Genomic DNA, 20,000 nt, shown 5'->3' with positions numbered 1-20,000 from the left:
CGCTCTCTCCGTACCCCAAACTTGACTTTTATAAAGAGGCCCTTAACTCGAAGATCGCTCACAATAAAATTAATGACTGACGTCACGTCAGAGTACCTGGTGTACGAGCTGACGTTTGCAACGTCATCGAGTTCAGCATAGTCGTGGCTGCCATCATCTTCTCCGTCTTTCGGGGGTCTGACCGCATTGCCGTGAGACGTGAAGAGAACGGGGGGTAGATCCAAGTCTTGTCCTCTGCCGTTGCGCCCTCCGTACATTTTCATCCTGTGACAGATCAAGATATTTACTTAACTTTACTTAACTATACTGCACTTTACTTTACTCGTGTGTGTGTGTGTGTTTGTGTGTGTGTGTGTGTGTGTGTGTGTGTGTGTGTGTGTGACTTGTTCGTTTTTTGCTTGGTTTTGTTGGTTTTGGGATTGATTAATGAAACAAATTAGCAATACGTATAAACATGTATGAAAAGGATCAACAATCATTTTGCCGAACCTTTACGTTGTTCTCACCTTCTGTACAAGAAACAGCCGCCAAGAAGAACAATCACAGCAACCACACCTATGATGATAATGGCGATGACGTATGCAGGTAACTGGGTATCACTGCTTTCAATTGCTGTGGAGACAAAAAAAATATTCATGCAAAACAGATATTATGTTCGCTGCATATTTTCAGGTTGACCTTCCTGAATTCCACAGAAGCAATACAGCAGTTTATGCATTAAATATTGTCACTAGCACTGCGTGCGTCTGTCTTAATGCTGTGTAATGCAAACGAGAAAGTCCGCCTTCTTCAATTTACTGTTGATTTTACTTGTTCTCTCAGCAGACTTGAGTTACCGACTTATTGCATTATGAATGAGTTATTCCATTACGAATTTGTGTAAACACACTCACACACACACACACACACACACACACACACACACACACACACACACACACACACACACACACACACACACACATGCACGCACGCACGCACACACATGCAAACGCTCGCGCGTCGATACATTTTTTTTAAGTTAAAAATAAAAAAATAAAAAAATTAAATTAGACTCAATTATATTAATCGTACTGCCCTATTTCAGAAATAAAGAAGTAAACAAGAAAAACGATAGATAAACAAACAAAGAAAAAACTGTCTACTAACCCTGGCACACTGTTTCAGAAGTTAGTTTCCATTCTCCATCTTCCCCGCATTCGATTTGTGTGGAAGACCCATGTTTTAATCTGTACCCGGCATTACACGTCATGCCACACTTATTCCCTTTGACAAATGTGCAGTTGTCATCTGGGCGCCCATTGGTCAGTGCTTTGGGGCACGTGAGGAGGCACAGCGAATCAAGGCTGACGTTCCAGTCGTGATATGTAGATTTGCAGAGAATATTGGACGCTTTAGGGCTGGTTCGATAGCCTTCGTTGCAAGAGTAGGTACAAGTTTCGCTCGGGTACCGGTCACAACTTGTGGACAGTTGGCCGTTTTTAACGACCGCGGTGCATCTCTCCACTGTTGAAGGGAAAAAAAGACGAACAAATATCAGCGGTAAGCACTTCAAAAAACTTCCCTCGCCCGTTTGAGCGGAGGAGTATTTGGCACTGAAGAATGCAGTACAACCAACTGAACTTGCTTCTTAATCGCTACAGGTTACTATTTTGAAATGTAAAATAAATGTAATTAACAGGGCACGGGTGCTTGTTGATTATCAGTGTTCCAGTGTGGAGGCCGAGGAGAGGGAGGGGGGGGGGAAGATTTTACAAATAATGTTCGGTCGTCTCGCTGTCCGGTCTAACAGTTTAGACGTGTGATCCACAAGAAGAAGAAGAAGACAAAATAACTAACCATCGTTGCAAGTTCTCTTATCTTCCAAGATGTGATGCTCATCCGTGCACTGACACCGGCGCCCACCATCCCGTGTTGGCAGACACAACGTGCTGCATCGTCCGTTTCTTATGCTGCAATCCGTTTTCACAGTGTCTGAAAGGTGAGTAAACACACATTATTTTGACAAAATAATAGTAACAGAATTTAATTCCTGTCTGTAATCTTCATTGCCGTCAGTCTTATTATTACTTTCTGATCGACCGGGTACACGTACACTGAAGAAGTAAGTCTGTTTTGTTTTGATTTTTTTGGGGTTTTTTGGCGGCCGGCGGCTTAAACAACTATGCAAATACAAAACAAATCAATGATTCAAAAGCAGTTTTACATCAGTTTCTTCTACAAAAATATTAAGTAGTGTTTACCACCTGTGGTAATTTTGCTAGTATAATGATATATAAAATAGTGTTACAGTGTGTGCTACTTTTGCTAGTAGAAGGATATAGTAAATGGTGTTACCGTGTGTGCTACTTTTGCTAGTAGAATTATATAGAAAATAGTGTTTACTGATTGCGCTACCTTTGCTAGTAAAATGATATAGTAAATAGTGTTACCGTGTGTGCTACTTTTGCTAGTAAAATTATATAGTGAATAGTGTTTACCGATTGCGCTACTTTTGCTAGTAGAATCATATAGTAAATAGTGTTACCGTGTGTGCTACTTTTGCTAGTAGAATTATATAGTAAATAGTGTTTACCGTCTGTGCTACTTTTGCCCGTAGAATTATATAGTAAATAGTGTTTACCGATTGCGCTACTTTTGCTAGTAGAATTATATAGTAAATAGTGTTTACCGTGTGTGCTATTTTTTGTTTGTAGAATTATATATTATGTACTGCAAACTTCATTTCATCAACAATGTTGACAGCCGAGCATGGAACGCAGAAGAAGAAGAAGATACAATAATGTCAAACAATCTTTACAAATGGTTACAAAAAAGTGTGTTCAAAAGAGGAACACTTCTGTTTAGAGTATAAAAGCCTTTGCAGAAAAAATACTTCCATTGACGCCCAACGTAAACCTTGGGTATTGAGCATGCGCAGAAAGTTACTCACTTTTTTTCAGAAGATGAAAATGAAAACTCTGGATAACACGTACAGTTAAATGCACACCATGTTTACTATTAATTAACTTCGAATTAACTACAAGCGATTTTTCTTTCTTTATTTCTTTATTTGGTGTTTAACGTCGTTTTCAACCACGAAGGTTATATCGCGACGGGGAAAGGGGGGAGAGGGGATAGAGCCACTTGTCAATTGTTTCTTGTTCACAAAAGCACTAATCAAAATAATTGCTCCAGGGGCTTGCAACGTAGTACAATATATGACCTTACAGGGAGAATATGCAAGTTTCCAGTACAAAGGACTTAACATTTCTTACATACTGCTTGACTAAAATCTGTACAAACATTGACTATACTCTATACAAGAAACACTTAACAAGGGTAAAAGGAGAAACAGAATCCGTTAGTCGCCTCTTACGACATGCTGGGGAGCATCGGGTAAATTCTTCTCCCTAACCCGCGGGGGGTACTACAAGCGACACACTATAACCGATGGCTGTGTTCGGGTACAGCAACTAAGGTCGTTATTCGGAATGCATAGAAAGCCAGAATGTTTGAACCGACGAGAGCACCGTGTTCAGTGTCTTTACAGCAACATTATTCATATGGAAACAAGACTATCGACTCAAGATGTTATTGTCCTAGTACAACACACCAAGAAAATTGCTTTGCAGCATCGGACTATAAACATCAAATTGACGATGCAATACACTAAAATGTCATCGACAATCACTCACAGAAAATATATATTACCTGTACTTTTGTCAACTCCGACAAAATATAAAGAGGTTAGGAGTCCAAACTCTGGAAACTCGATCTCAATGTTCTCTTTATCTTCTTTCAGTGATTTTATTGATCTGCAAAATAGCCAAATAAATGTGTCAATATCTTTAGTCTCCATAGCTTTTTCAAGACTTCAAAGCAAGGTATATTTGTTTCATGGTTGTCGTTTTATCTTCCTTTTTACATTTAGTCAAGTTTTGACTAAATGTTTTACCATAGAGGGGGAATCGAGACGAGGGTCGTGGTGTGTGTGTCTGTGTGTCTGTGTGTGTGTGTTTGTGTGTGTGTGTGTGTATATATATATGTTACAGGCATTAAGTGAAACCAGGCATTACGCGTAATGCCTAAAATGTTCAGGCATTACGCGTAATGCCTGTGACCACTAGGCATTACACGTAATGCCTAAAAATACCAGGCATTACACGTAATGCCTGAAATTTGACTCTCAAAATTACGCTTATTGCCTGAAGCAATTCAGGCAATACACATTACCTCTTGGATGACAGTGAAAACATTTTTTAAGGACAAAGTGTTGACAAAATGTCATGGTGTGAACATAGTAACTAACATTCAATCAAGTGAGCTTTGAAATGAATGCACATTTTATTTTGCGATTATGAGTGATGGTTCGCAATGCAAAATATTGTATTTCTGACATAGTGTTCACCACAGTTTGAATTTCACGTAAGTGTGAGTGCATGTCACAATGGAAAGAGACGAGGTCCAATATCTCCAGTCGAGTTTTCACCAGTTGCTTATTCGTCACCATGGAGGATAATGAAAAAGAACAATTGTTTACTCGACGTTTGTTTGAACATTATGAAAAGGACGGCAGAAAGTTGCTTCCGAAAGCTGTGTACTTCAGAACAATCGAAGAAGTAAAAGCTGCCTTCCAGAAAACGACAAAGTCACGTCATGAGTATCATCTCTTGGGAAAGTAAGTGATGTGTGGTGTTTGTCAAAAACAGATTTGAGTGTTGGTATTCAGCTCTACGTCTATCGTGAAACAATACTGAAACCGGGTTATCTCCAATGCTGTCTCTGATAGAGTAATTGACACATACCGGCACGGTTGGCCTAGTGGTAAGGCGTCCGCCCCGTGATCGGGAGGTCGTGGGTTCGAACCCCGGCCGGGTCATACCTAAGACTATAAAATTGGCAATCTAGTGGCTGCTCCGCCTGGCGTCTGGCATTATGGGGTTAGTGCTAGGACTGGTTGGTCCGGTGTCAGAATAATGTGACTGGGTGAGACATGAAGATTGTGCTGCGACTTCTATCTTGTGTGTGGCGCACGTTATATGTCAAAGCAGCAACGCCCTGATATGGCCTTTCGTGGTCGGCTGGGCGTTAAGCAAACAAACAAACAAACAAAATTGACACATAATTATAATATCAAAGGGAGGTAACAAAAAAGGCTTAGTACACTGACTGTTCTTGCTGGAACAAAAACAGCTAATAAGAAAATTGCGTTGTGTTATTTCACATACCCGGGACTGTTGAAAGCTACGATATCAAATTATTACTTAATGTTCGCTTGAGAAACACTGTGTAAACGGGTTTTTTTCTCATAAGGGAGATTTGTTATTATTATTCGACGTAAGTTGTTCACGATCTTTAGTAGTTTGAATGTAGCGCTCGGGTACATTGACATGGTGTTGTTGTTTTAGGAAGATGAATTCAATCTGGACCCTGTCCTAGGTGAACCCCACTTTACAAATCTTTGTGCGCAGAGTGTCAGAAGAAGAAGAAACAAGCGAGAGTCAAAGGTGTTGTTGTTCGACCTATTCTATCAAACGATATTCAGGCATTACACGCAATGCCTGGTTTCACTTAATGCCTGTAACAGGTTCAGGTTTAAAGCTTTACGTATCATAATTGGCGGTGTGCGGAGAACTAGTCATGGTAAGATTTACAAAGAAAGCGGATTTTGTAGTCAAAAGGAACGCCGAAGACAACATAAATTGATATTATATCATAAAATGGTTCATGGTAAATGTCCCCTATATTTAGTTGACCTTTTGCCACCACTAGTTTCATCCTTAAATCCTTATCACAGAAGACGACCACTTGAAAGATTTGTACCAGCTCACAGGACAGAAATCTTCCGAACATCCTTCGTTCCTTCGACTACAATTTTATGGAATGATCTGCCTGATGTGGTTAAAACCACAAACTCAATTAGCGAGTTTAAGCATTATTTACAAAGTCCTCATCATTATGTGTTAGTTTATTATTATTTTGGAAAAAGACAGGTACAAATACAACACAGCAGAATGCGTTTAAACATGAGTAACCTTAATTCCGATTTATGCAAACGCCATTTAAAAGATAACCCACAGTGTGCGTGCGGTAACCGGAACGAAACAGCTGAACATTACTTGTTATACTGCACGTTGTTTGAAAATGCTCGTATGTCCACAATTAACTCACTGCCTGCCAATTTTAGACACGTGGAAACATTATTAAGAGGCAGCGAGCAACATTCATTTCGCATAAATACATTGATTTTCGAGTCGGTCCAATCCTTTATTGCTGAATCTGGTCGACTAACTTGAAGGATTAGCCCACGTACTGGTATTGTGTATGTTTGTGTGCAGGAGAACGTAAACCCGCCTCTCAGTGTTGTTGCATCAATTTACATATTTAACATAAGTAATAATTATCATTGAGTTTTTGTTTTTGTTTTTCTGTTCTCTTTTGTGTGTGTGTGTGTGGTTGTTTTCTTCCATACATTCGTAACGAACTATGCTGCCCTCTCCATGAAAATGTACATTTATCTGAACTTACTTATTGCATGTCTCAGCATCGATGTTCTCGTCCCACGCGCTTCATTCATAGTCTCACCTTATTTTTTTCTTTATTTTTTTATTTTATTTTTTTATTTGATTAATTTTTTTTTCTCTCTGTAAATCCTCCTGTTTTGATTAAGTTCCCCATACCCCCCTCCTACATTTTGTTCTTCTGGTTAATAATAGTGTTGTCCACCATCATGAAAACTTGTGTAACTTAGCATTGTTATGGTCACGTCAAATTCGTCGCGATATAACCTTCGTGGTTGAAAACGACGTTAAACACCAAATAAAGAAAGAAAGAAAGTCACGTCAAATAAGCATCTGCTTGAGTTCGTGTCCTAGCTGCATTTTTGTCAGTTGTTTCATGTCATGTATTTTGAATAAAATTGTGTTTAAACCAACAGGTTTCAGGCATTACGTGTAATGCCTGGCAATGATTTTCAGGCATTACGTGTAATGCCTGGTATTTTTAGGCATTACGTGTAATGCCTAGTGTTCACAGGCATTACGCGTAATGCCTGAACATTTTAGGCATTACGCGTAATGCCTGGTTTCACTTAATGCCTGTAACATATATATATATGTGTGTGTGTGTGTGTGTGTGTGTGTGTGTGTGTGTGTGTGTGTGTGTGTGTGTGTAAGACATTTTATTGATTAAACACACAAGGTTCATTTCAACGGGGGGGGGGGGGGGGGGGGGTCAGTAATACATGCCGTGTGTTTGTATTTATGGACAATCACCCGGTTTTATCTTTCTCTCTAACATATACTCACACGAACGCACGCACGCTCTCACTCTCTCTCACTCTCTCTCACTCTCTCTCTCACTCTCTCTCTCTTAAACCTAAAGACATATCCAGCGCATGAATTAACAATATGGATAGGTGCAACGACAAACAAGTTTACAGTGCTAACATACATTATCGGCTTTCAATCATGTTCTATCGTTCCACGGCACAAACTCTCTCTCTCTCTCTTTCTCTCTCTTTCTCTCTCTTTCTAACCTACAAACATTTCCAGCGCAAAAATCAACAATTTGAATAGGTACAACAACAACACAGGTGTACTACACCAGCATACATTATTTGCAATCAAACCTGCTCTAACATTCAACGGCACAAACTATGTATAACACATCGCCGTCTCGTTCACCTGTTCCACATTGGGTAACTAGTCCAAAAAACTTTTTCTTTTTTGAAAAACACGATATAAGAATCTGGCCACATGCACCACTGAATGTCTGAGACATAACACGTATAATACTGTTCGCATCTTCACTCTGGTTTTTTTCTCTTAGTATTTTGACATCAAGTCTATAAAAAACGCTGGCGCTGGACCCGAGTACTCTTCAGACTGGCTCGCTCCCCCAGTATGAAAGTTTTTGTCTTGTGCACGTGGATTTAAAAAAAAAAAAAAAAAAAACACACACAAAAACACACAAAAATTATTTATTTTACACAATTAAAAAAATTATTGGAGTAAAATAAAACATTAAGAAGTTCATAATAAACAATAGTAAACAAGATTTAAAAAAAAAAAAAAAAAAAAATAGACCACCCATGCCGGGAATCGAACCCGGATCACTTTGGCCATAGTCGGACGTGCTTTCGTCTTGTGCACGTGGATTTAAAAAAAAAAATTATTTATTTTACACAATTAAAAAAATTATTAGAGTAAAATAAAACATTAAAACGTTCATAATAAACAATATTGTAATTCAATCAAGTTTGCGTTTTAATGAAACAGATCTTGTGATTGGTCAGAATGCCCCAACTCATTAAAAATTACAGGTGACTAATTGTCGATAGCCACTCGCTAAAAAATCCATTAACAACCTGCTGGCGAGGCCCATTGATACAACCTCAACTAGTCTCGGTTAGCTTTGAGGGTCATTTTACAAGTAGGAAATATGAAGTACCAACGAAATACCGAGACCATAAGGTATGCGAAGTGATGACGTCGAATACGTGACGTAAGTTGATGCATGAATTCTTTCGGACTACGTCAGTCAATTCCAAAGATCGCTTTTGTGATGAAAAGAATTTGTTTTGAGTTTGCTGTCCAGAAACCCGTCAAAAAAGATGGGAAAAGGTATGTGAAAGAAAACAAAACAGGAGGAGAGTGATACGATAGGAATCCAGAGACATATTTCTTGGGACTTGACCCTTGCAGGTAGGTGGACTGAAAGTAGTGTGTGAACAGAACAGAACCAATTCTGTCTGTTTACCATCGCATGAAAGCAGGAAAGAGATCGTCGTCAGATTGAATTACAATAACATTAACACGCTTCCATTTGAAACTTCTCGGTCTTCATCGTGGATTGACGCCCTCCCAAAGTCTAATTGAAGCCCTCCGTCTCTTCGCTCCGTCAGGCTTCAATTACCTTTGGTCGGGCGTCAATCCCCGATGAAGACCTCAGTTTAAAATGGAAGCATGTTAATGTGTAAGTAAACAAGAATTAAAAAAAAATTTAAAATTTATTTTACACAATTAAAAAAATTATTAGAGTGAAATAAAACATTAAAACGTTCATAATAAACAATAGTAAACAAGAATTTAAAAAAAATAAATAAAAATAAACCGCCCATGCCGGGAATCGATCCCAGATCACTTTGGCCATAGGCGGACGTGATTCGCACCAGCTAGCTGGCTGTTCCAATAGCTGCACGGCAGTTGTACTCCCACCGCAAACCCCCCCCCCCCCCCCCCCGTTAAGAGTCGCTTTTGTGATTTATTTCGCATTTAGGTCCCAGGTAACATTATGAAGTTTTAATACGATCAATCGGACCTATTATCAAGTTAGTGTATCAACTTTTGAAAGAACTGCGCCCAGTAGTTTCCCAGCAATAAGCTGTTAAGTCGAGACAGACACACACACACACACACACACACACACACACACACACACACACACACACACACACACACACACAGACAGACACACAATTAAAGTCTGTTGGACCCTAGTACTGCGTACTCGGGGATAATCACAATATCCTTTGCATACAAACAATACATGTTTCTCGTCTTCCACGTCCTCTCTGCATACAGGGCAAATCAAAAGGCCCGGTACAACGTCAGTTCGATAGCGGCATTTGTGAGTGTTTATGGGTGAAATACCAGTGTGAAATAAAGTGTGTGTGTGTGTGTGTGTGTGTGTGTGTGTGTGTGTGTGTGTGTGTGTGTGTGTGTGTGTGTGTGGTGTGTAGAACGATTCCGAACATGAACATGCACACTTATGTTGTCCCGGCCAGCCGCCTGCATAATAATGAGTTCTAGTGCCACATGTTCCAATGTTCAATCAATGCATACATGACTTTACCTCCCAGAAGAAGTCAGATAATAGAGATCTGAACCCCAGATTTGTAGCGAATGTGGGTAGCTCTTAGAATTTGTCAAGCGAGGAGTCTTTAAGCGGGTTTTAAGGTCCATTTCCGTGATGTCGTCACGATCCTTGTCTGACCACACCACTTTAGAGCCTGTGAGAAATATTGTGGATGTTGTCACAAATTCTGTCAGATCAGCGTATTAGATATAGAACAAGTTTGGTTTTAATCATTATAATTATTATTATTATTATTTACAATAGTTAGTTGCAATTCTATAAACTATTTTTGTTGATAAAATTAAGCTACAAAAGCAGTAATATTCTTGAACCTTTGCTTACATTGACAAAGATTTGTTGACGAATTTCTAAATAGATATTTTATATTTGGATGAAAAAAACATACATATTTTATATTTGGATGAAAAAACACGCTCAGAAAGTTAAAAAGAATACAGAAAAGAAAGCGCGCGTTAATTTCTGTTAAACGCAAGCGCTACTGCGCTACACTGGCTTGTCATTTTCAGCACACTTTGCACGCAAATGTGTCAGCGGCTTTGACGAAACTATCTTGTTTCGGTGTAAACATGCAGTGCGTCCAATTTGGTATTTAACAGTGTTGTATCCAAATACAACGTACAAAGCCATGAAATGTATGATTTAGTAAAGGAGCTCAACAAGATAAACTTATGAATGTGCTCTTAGAGACAAAAATAATAATGAATTGGCGGACTATATTTCAATTTCATTCGGTGAGATCGACATATTTGACTAAATATAGTAACTTCGCTTTAAGCGACTTGTGTTTAATTACATGTATGCTAAATTGTTTTTTGAAATTCGTGAAAACAAACAATGTTTAAACAAATAGGGCTGATGCCATGGCAAAAACAAACAATGTTTAAACAAATAGGGCTAATGCCAAGGCAAAAACAAACAATGTTTAAACAAATAGGGCTAATGCCAAGGCAAAAACAAACAATGTTTAAACAAATAGGGCTGATGCCAAGGCAAAAACAAACAATGTTTAAACAAATAGGGCTAATGCCAAGGCAAAAACAAACAATGTTTAAACAAATAGGGCTAATGCCAAGGCAAAAACAAACAATGTTTAAACAAATAGGGCTAATGCCAAGGCAAAAACAAACAATGTTTAAACAAATAGGGCTAATGCCAAGGCAAAAACAAATAATGTTTAAACAAATAGGGCTAATGCCAAGGCAAAAACAAACAATGTTTAAACAAATAGGGCTAATGCCAAGGCAAAAACAAATAATGTTTAAACAAATAGGGCTAATGCCAAGGCAAAAACAAACAATGTTTAAACAAATAGGGCTAATGCCAAGGCAAAAACAAACAATGTTTAAACAAATAGGGCTAATGCCAAGGCAAAAACAAACAATGTTTAAACAAATAGGGCTAATGCCAAGGCAAAAACAAATAATGTTTAAACAAATAGGGCTAATGCCAAGGCAAAAACAAACAATGTTTAAACAAATAGGGCTAATGCCAAGGCAAAAACAAACAATGTTTAAACAAATAGGGCTAATGCCAAGGCAAAACCAAACAATGTTTAAACAAATAGGGCTAATGCCAAGGCAAAAACAAACAATGTTTAAACAAATAGGGCTAATGCCAAGGCAAAAACAAATAATGTTTAAACAAATAGGGCTGATGCCAAGGCAAAAACAAATAATGTTTAAACAAATAGGGCTAATGCCAAGGCAAAAACAAACAATGTTTAAACAAATAGGGCTAATGCCAAGGCAAAACCAAACAATGTTTAAACAAATAGGGCTGAGGCCAAGGCAAAACCAAACAATGTTTAAACAAATAGGGCTAATGCCAAGGCAAAAACAAACAATGTTTAAACAAATAGGGCTGATGCCAAGGCAAAAACAAATAATGTTTAAACAAATAGGGCTAATGCCAAGGCAAAAACAAACAATGTTTAAACAAATAGGGCTAATGCCAAGGCAAAAACAAACAATGTTTAAACAAATAGGGCTAATGCCAAGGCAAAAACAAACAATGTTTAAACAAATAGGGCTGAGGCCAAGGCAAAACCAAACAATGTTTAAACAAATAGGGCTGATGCCAAGGCAAAAACAAACAATGTTTAAACAAATAGGGCTAATGCCAAGGCAAAAACAAACAATGTTTAAACAAATAGGGCTAATGCCAAGGCAAAAACAAACAATGTTTAAACAAATAGGGCTAATGCCAAGGCAAAAACAAACGTTCACCATCCTGTGTCAGGGCCAAACCAGAGAGGTTAACCACCCCAGAATGGAGCAGCTCCGAACTACCGTCCATTGCCATGTCTGTTAGATGCAGAGTACCATTAACAGTGCCAAACACTAGGATGCTGCAGAGGGGAAAAAAGTCAATCATCCATTAAGGCTAGATTCCACCCCTGAGAACAGTAGTAAATCATTATTTGTTAAGTGATTTGTTCTGCCAATTCAAGTTACTCACTCAGAAATAACAAACAAAATACCAATGCAAACACAAAAGCCTCTTTTTGAAGTAGCCATACCCCCCTCCTCCTCCTCACTGCATCCTCTTCCTCTTTATCATTCTTCCTATCTGTTCTTCTTCTGTTGGAGTGGATACATTATTTGTTGTTTAAAAATTAGTCCAAAATAATAAATCAGCCCATCAATTATTAAATAAAAATAAAAATAAAATAAATGGTTTGAATGTTGGTGGCTTGTTGTCAGACCAGCATTTTGTGTTGGTCCTCAGGGAGCGTATAGCCTTCTGTTTCGCCTTTATCAACCTCGGCTGCGACCATAGTTGATAAACACATTCTTGTCAAATGAAATGTGCATTAAACTTGAAAATGGTCTTGCCTAATAACCGTCTAAAGATTGAACGAATAAATTTACCTATGGGGCTATTCTTGAACAAAACCATTTGCAGATAAAAAGATGTATGCATGAACAAATATTTAAATAAATAATCCAATTGATATCAAGATAAATGCATCACTCAATTAAATAAATAAAACTAATCAATCCAGAAATCAATCAATCTGGACATAAACTAACCAATGATCTGTGAATACATGCGTAACATTCAATAATAAATCAATCACTCGATATATTGATTCATTAATAAACACAGTACATTAAATAAATGGAACATAAATAAACGAAGAAATAAAATAAGAATGAAAGTGTCCTACGCACCCAGCGTTTGGGGCTATGGCAAGGTATCGTGGTGGTGGTATTGTTCTATTTAGAGTTCTCATCACATCTCCACGTCTTTCAAGAGAGATCACTCTGATCCAACCTTGAGAGTTGTCTGCGCTGATCTCCGTGAAAAAGAGGTTGTTGGTGGATTGGTCCACACAAAGCGAACCAACAGTGTTTGGCTGTGCCTGATTCGCTACTGCAAAGGAATATATCCAGAAAGAGAATTGATGCAGAAATACAAACACAGCAAGTTGTTCATAATATGAACTGTGGCTGTCATACATTATAACATCTGGGTTAAGTCCCAAAGCACTCGGTTGATCGACAGGATTCCGGACTAGATTAAGTTTTGTGTTCACACACACACACACACACACACACACACACACACACACACACACACACACGCACACACACACACAAACACACACACAAGCACGCGCATACACACACACACAAACACACACACACACACACACACACGGAGAGACACCTTTTGCCATGGACTTATTTTTTACAAACTTGAGTCAGCAAGTGGTGAATATTATTTTTTTCCTCCGGAACGTTGTAATAACTTGTATTCAAGGTTGGGTTTTGTAGGCACACACACACACACACACACACACACACACACACACACACACACACACACACACACACACACACACACACACACACACACACACACACACACACACACACACACACACACACACACACACTTTTCTTTTCAATTGCCATGACTTTAAGCACATGAGTCAAAAAGTACCTTTTAATGTCCGAACCACATTGGCAGACGAGCCATTCAGAGAGGACAACTTGATCGCAGCTACACGAGAGTCGTACCAGATTATCTCCCTTGTGTTAGGGTTAAAGGTCACGACCTCAGGAATGGAGCCATCTGGTAGAATAGCAGCGGAGACACTCTTTGTCGATCGTTTCACTTGGTACAGCTGGCCAAGAAGTTTGTCCGCAACAAGAAAGAAGTCAGAAGCGGCATAATCTGAGAAGAGAAAAACACAAACGTGGGCGTATACGCACACGCACGCGTGCACGTTTACGTGTTTGTTGGTGAAGTCGAACCTCCCCTTGTGACCAAGTTTACTGTTTGCTGTGCCTGCGTGCACTCTCATTGTGCGTGTGTTTGAATGTGTGATTTAACTGTGTATTTTGTTAGCTTAAACGCCCAGTGGGCCTAAAGTCGAAATAAAACCTTGTAAACCTTGACCACATCTTGAAAGCGACCACTTGTCCACAATGACCTCTCCAAAGGAACCCAGACGAGTGTTTCCTTTATATGATCCACCTTTCAATAACGATCCCCTGTGGTCGTTGTTGACAGGTTCGACGTTATATTAATGGGAAGGAAGATAACTACCGTCTAGAACTTTCTTGCAATATACAAAGAGGAAGGACTTATTTTGGCTTAGTATTTTGATATAATGCTAACATTACGACACTGTAGTGCATTTTAGACAGAGATGGCATTTTAATGATCTCAAAGAATTGTCAATTTATGAAGCAAAGGGAAATGCAATACTGTAAACAAACTGTTTATTAATAAAAATGTCCTGGTCAACACAAAAGACTTTACCAAATGGAACTACATGTTCAATTAAGAGGCCCAATGGACGATTACAAATTAATTTGTAAACGTTTCTTGCAGAAGAAAACTTTGACCTACCAGTAATACAAGAGGTGTTGTCTTTCCCCAGCTGAAAGCCAAAGTGGCATTGACACATGTGACCTTGACCTTGAGCTAAGCATAACTGGCTGCAGCCTCCATTGTCAAGTTCGCACGAATCTGCAATGGTTTCATATATATTTTAATATAAGAAAAATGCGAAAACAAGTATGTATTCGAAGGTATGTGAATGTATTGTTTTGTCAATAACAAACGTTCCAAATCCAACAACCTAACTTTCTTGTTTTTATATTTAGTCAAGTTTTGACTAAATATTTTAACATCGAGGGGGAATCGAAACGAGGGTCGTGGTGTATGTGCGTGCGTGTGTGCGTGTGTGCGTGCGTGCGTGTGTGTGTGTGTGTGTGTGTGTGTAGAGCGATTCAGACTAAACTACTGGACCGATCTTTATGAAATTTGACATGAGAGTTCCTGGGTATGAAATCCCCGAACGTTTTTTTCATTTTTTTGATAAATGTCTTTGATGACGTCATATCCGGCTTTTCGTGAAAGTTGAGGCGGCACTGTCACGCCCTCATTTTTCAACCAAATTGGTTCAAATTTTGGTCAAGTAATCTTCGACGAAGCCCGGGGTTCGGTATTGCATTTCAGCTTGGTGGCTTAAAAATTAATTAATGACTTTGGTCATTAAAAATCTGAAAATTGTAAAAAAAAAATAAAAATTTATAAAACGATCCAAATTTACGTTTATCTTATTCTCCATCATTTGCTGATTCCAAAAACATATAAATATGTTATATTCGGATTAAAAACAAGCTCTGAAAATTAAATATATAAAAATTATTATCAAAATTAAATTGTCCAAATCAATTTAAAAACACTTTCATCTTATTCCTTGTCGGTTCCTGATTCCAAAAACATATAGATATGATATGTTTGGATTAAAAACACGCTCAGAAAGTTAAAACAAAGAGAGGTACAGAAAAGCGTGCTATCCTTCTTAGCGCAACTACTACCCCGCTCTTCTTGTCAATTTCACTGCCTTTGCCATGAGCGGTGGACTGACGATGCTACGAGTATACGGTCTTGCTGAAAAATGGCAGCTACTTGACTAAATATTGTATTTTCGCCTTACGCGACTTGTTTGATTATGTATTCGAAGTTTTTTTTGGTTTGTTGTTCGTTTGTTAGTTTGTTTGTTTGTTAAACTATGCCAAAATAAAGAGCTGCAAACAGTGCTACAGTCAGTGTTGCGTGCAGTGTTATATGTTGTGTTGTGTTCGGTAACTGTTTGTTTGTCTGTCTTTCTGAACATACTCGCAAGTCATATGTTAAACGCCACCATAATTAAAGATACATTGAGGAATCATGGCGCATTAACTGATTTATTTTCTTGACGGTAAAAGACACAAACGTTGAACAAAGCGTTTGTACATTTCGCACGATTAATCTTGTGTCGAACGAACATACTTCAGAAAGTGTAGGAATGTTAAAACAAAAACACTAACCAACATTCTTTAGAAGCACCGAGAGGTATTTACAAAGCTGCGTTTGATAATGGCAGACATTGCTAAGGCATGCAGCTTTAGCAAAAATGGTCAGGAACTTCTTCTAATTTCTTTATTTATAGGCGGAAACTCCCACGGCTCTTACGTGCATGGCCGTTTTTATCCCACCATGTTAGGCAGCCATAGGCCGCTTTCAGGGGAAGCATGCTGGGTATTATCATGTTTCTATAACCGACCGAACTCTGACATGCACGACAGGATGTTTTCCGTGCGTACTTGGTTTTGTGCTTGCGTGTACACTGTGCCCGTCTTGTGTACATTTAACTGTGTTATCTAGAATGTTTTTCATTTTCACCTTCTGAAAAAAGGTATTGACACTCTGTGCATACTCAACATCCACATGCGTTTACCTGGGAGATCGGGAAACATCTCCACACTTAAGCCACCAGGCGCGGCCGCGATTCGAACCCACGACCGCAGGAGGGGGCCGGTGTCTTATCCACTAGGCTATTGCGCCCGTCTGACGAGGAACAAGAACTGGCAATGAAGCTAGTTTACTTTAAAAACTCACGCTGCTCGCTGCTGTCGGCTGCATCGTAGATGACGATATCGGTGACGTCATGGGTTTTGTTGGGGAGAACGAACGTCACGGTATCATCGTCTACACCAAGATCAGCGTCCCTGAAGGTAATGTTGTTGTCGTCCAACCAGATCAAGTAGTCCTGGCAAGCAGTTTGATGTTATTATGAGTTACAGAGGCGGAGCAGTTAAGCTAGAGGGGGGGGGGGGGGGGGGGTCCAGGGGTACATTGTGGGGTACATTTTATGAACAATTTATGGCTTATCCTTGATTTTAAACATGATCAACTGGTGACAGCAGCCACTCATTATTTCTTTTAAAGTTAGTATTAAATGTTTTGTTGTTGACAACCGGGGGGGGGGGGGGGGGGGGGGGGTGTGACCGGTCCGGAACCACTGTAACCCTCCCCCCTAATCCGCCCCTGAGTTATTTCTAATATGCTGACTGTTAGCAGGCATGTCGAGAGAAAAGTATATATATAGGCGAATGCTAATATCGTTTGTGAGACATGTCTGTTATCATTTGGTAACAGTAAGCATATTAGAAATAACGGTTTTATTACCGTTTAATTCGACCAAATGAAATTTCGAAGCGACCCCGCGAATTAGACACAACAGCCGCAATGGGAACTTGAGCGCTCCTACCTGATTATGCCTGTCAGTCAAAGAATTCTCGTGAACTGGTTCAGCCAATCAGAGTAACACACCTGACGTGATGAATATTCACAGGTCAAATGCGCTTGACACACAACAATCTCACAAGATAAACCATGTTGAACATGTGTTTCGGTTGCTTCGCTTTTTCTTGTTGAACAGAGAGCGACAGATTTAGAACCGACTCCAGACGGATGGTAAATGACGTAAATATACATTTGACGTAAAGTGAGTGACGAAATTTCACTTGATTTTTCCGAACTTAGATAATTTAGATTTCAAGTGAGCATTGTACACTCAGAGGATGGGCGGTGCTTAGCTGTTTCGTAAAGCACCCACAGACAAAACTCGCTTTTCGGTATTTTTTTTAGATAAAGAGAGTATTATCCAGGGCCGGACTACCGGGGGGGTTATGGGGGTTGCGCAACCCCCCCCACCCCCCCCCCCAGCCTAAACATGTACCTCACTTATTCAATTTTTTTTTTACTATTGTTTATTTTATGCCGTTTCATGCAAGGAGCGACCATTTTCCTATCTCAGAATATGACCTACCCATGACCTACCCCACCACTTGCAACCCCCCCCCCCTCCTCTTAGCCTAGTCCGGCCCTGTTATCTGAAGTCATTCTTTAGAATAAATCACGCTGATATTGTTGATTTACATTTTTACTTTGTCTTGTTAATGTTTAGCTTGATAAACAAAATGGGTCCCTGCCTGAACGTATTACATTTAGAGGGTCACCTAGAATCCGTCCTGATTGGTCAAAAAGCCATATGGGGCTCTGAATTGGTAATAAGAGTATATGAACAGTGTGTTTGTTTGTTTTTATTTTATGAGGTTTTGTTTGTTTTTGTGTGTGATTGTTTGTGTGTGCGTGGATGTGTGTGCGTGCGTGGATGTGTGTGCGTGCGTGGATGTGTATGCTTGCGTGCGTGCGTGCGTGCGTGCATGCGTGCATGCGTGTGTGTGTGTGTGTGTGTGTGTGTGTGTGTGTTGTTCGTGTTGGTGGCTGTGGTGGTGGTGGTGGTGGTGGTGGTGGTGGTGGTGGTGGGGGTGGTGGTGTTCTTCTACTGGTTGAGATTTTTACTCAAATCAACAAAATACATACTCTGAAAACAGCGAGCCCAGCGGTCTGAGTCGAGAGAATCGTATATCTGTGGATATCTCCTCCATTCTTGTCAACGCTTACGATATAATTCAGATCCAGCCAGTACAATCTGCAATAAAGTTCAGAACAATCTGCAATAAAGTTCAGAAAAATCTGCAATAAAGTTCAGAACAATCTGCAATAAAGTTCAGAACAATCTGCAATAAAGTTTGCAAAATACAAAGGAAGTTTTCATTTTCTGTTTTGGAATATAATTCCTTTTCTCTGAAAAAAGTATACAGGAAATGCTTAATGTACGTTAAGGTGCGTTCATAACCAACAATTTGACATTTATTTTAGAAAGGTAAAACAGTTATTATAAAGTTATAAAGTACAGTTATAAAGGGTTTTTTAAGAAGAGTAATAAATTATGTTGCATTTTCCACTTCAAACTTTGCCTGCAGCCAGTACGATCCAGGCCGTCTTATCGTAAGTCGAAAGAATAGAAGTAAGTGGTTAAGATTTACTGACATTCACACATGAACAAAATGTATCAGCAGAACAGAAATGTGTATTCTCAATACAGTTGGTAAATATCCGAAGAATTGTGATCATATTAAAGTAACTTTTATTTATTGAAGTTGTAATTATATCAAATAAAAACAAATGTGAACGCCTTATGTTAAATTGGACTTTCAGTATGAAATGCATTAGCCGATTGACTGACTATGAAATACAACCACACACCTTAATACCAACCCCAACGGTAAAACAAGATAAACTCTACCGAATACAAAAAAGTTCAAGAATAACAAATGAATAAAGATAATTCATGAAACAATAGCAACATTTTGTTTACCTTTCTTTTCTTAATATAGCCCTCTCTCTCCGATTCATTCAAGGAACACACAACACACGTGTGTAATCAAGTGCACACACGTACATCACCTTTGTTATATGAAGTCTTATATCGCGCGCGTATCTCCAGACTCGGACTCAAGGTGCAGGGATCTGTTTATGCCGTGTGAGATGGAATTTTTTACACAATACATCACGCATTCACATCGACCAGCAGATCGCAGCCATTTCGGCGCATATCCTACTTTTCACGGCCTATTATTCCAAGTCACACGGGTATTTTGGTGGACATTTTGTTTTTATCTATGCCTATACAATTTTCCAGGAAAGACCCTTTTGTCAATCGTTGGGATCTTTAACGTGCACACCCCAAAGTAGTGTACACGAAGGAGTGAGTTTGAGCCAAACGAACTAGATACACTGATATGAGAATGCAGATGTTTGCACGAGCATACAGATAACAGCAGCAGCCAGACCCTATCACACACAGCTTTCTACATCTCACGAGTTTGCTGTCTTATATCGACGAACCAGAAACTAGAGCTGCTAAAAATATTTCTCACGGCGCAAGGCAGGGAGACAACTCCGTCAATATAGAGCGGCTGCCGTGAAAGGGGGACTACTGCGAC

At 39.2% G+C, this 20,000-nt stretch overlaps 1 protein-coding gene across 1 annotated transcript in view; it reads right to left on the bottom strand.

The window, feature by feature from the left end:
- Positions 1 to 18,681, bottom strand: part of LOC138945348 (low-density lipoprotein receptor-related protein 5-like) — a 24,306-nt gene extending 5,625 nt beyond the window's left edge. Inside the window, exons 1-12 of the mRNA XM_070316775.1 lie at positions 18,535 to 18,681; positions 16,765 to 16,915; positions 14,725 to 14,844; positions 13,810 to 14,043; positions 13,035 to 13,236; positions 12,087 to 12,208; positions 9,838 to 9,994; positions 3,694 to 3,797; positions 1,840 to 1,974; positions 1,150 to 1,506; positions 507 to 612; positions 97 to 264 (exon numbers count right to left, since the gene is read on the bottom strand). Of these exons, the coding sequence (XP_070172876.1) occupies positions 97 to 264; positions 507 to 612; positions 1,150 to 1,506; positions 1,840 to 1,974; positions 3,694 to 3,797; positions 9,838 to 9,994; positions 12,087 to 12,208; positions 13,035 to 13,236; positions 13,810 to 14,043; positions 14,725 to 14,782 (1,643 nt within the window). The 5' untranslated portion in view covers positions 14,783 to 14,844; positions 16,765 to 16,915; positions 18,535 to 18,681. The remainder of the gene's footprint in view (positions 1 to 96; positions 265 to 506; positions 613 to 1,149; positions 1,507 to 1,839; positions 1,975 to 3,693; positions 3,798 to 9,837; positions 9,995 to 12,086; positions 12,209 to 13,034; positions 13,237 to 13,809; positions 14,044 to 14,724; positions 14,845 to 16,764; positions 16,916 to 18,534) is intronic.
- Positions 18,682 to 20,000: the final 1,319 nt, after the last annotated feature.

This window comes from Littorina saxatilis, linkage group LG13, assembly GCF_037325665.1.
Source record: "Littorina saxatilis isolate snail1 linkage group LG13, US_GU_Lsax_2.0, whole genome shotgun sequence".
Classification (NCBI taxonomy): Eukaryota; Metazoa; Mollusca; class Gastropoda; order Littorinimorpha; family Littorinidae; genus Littorina; species Littorina saxatilis.
The sequence above is the reverse complement of the archived record's forward strand: the minus strand, read 5'-3'. Positions and strand labels throughout refer to the sequence as shown.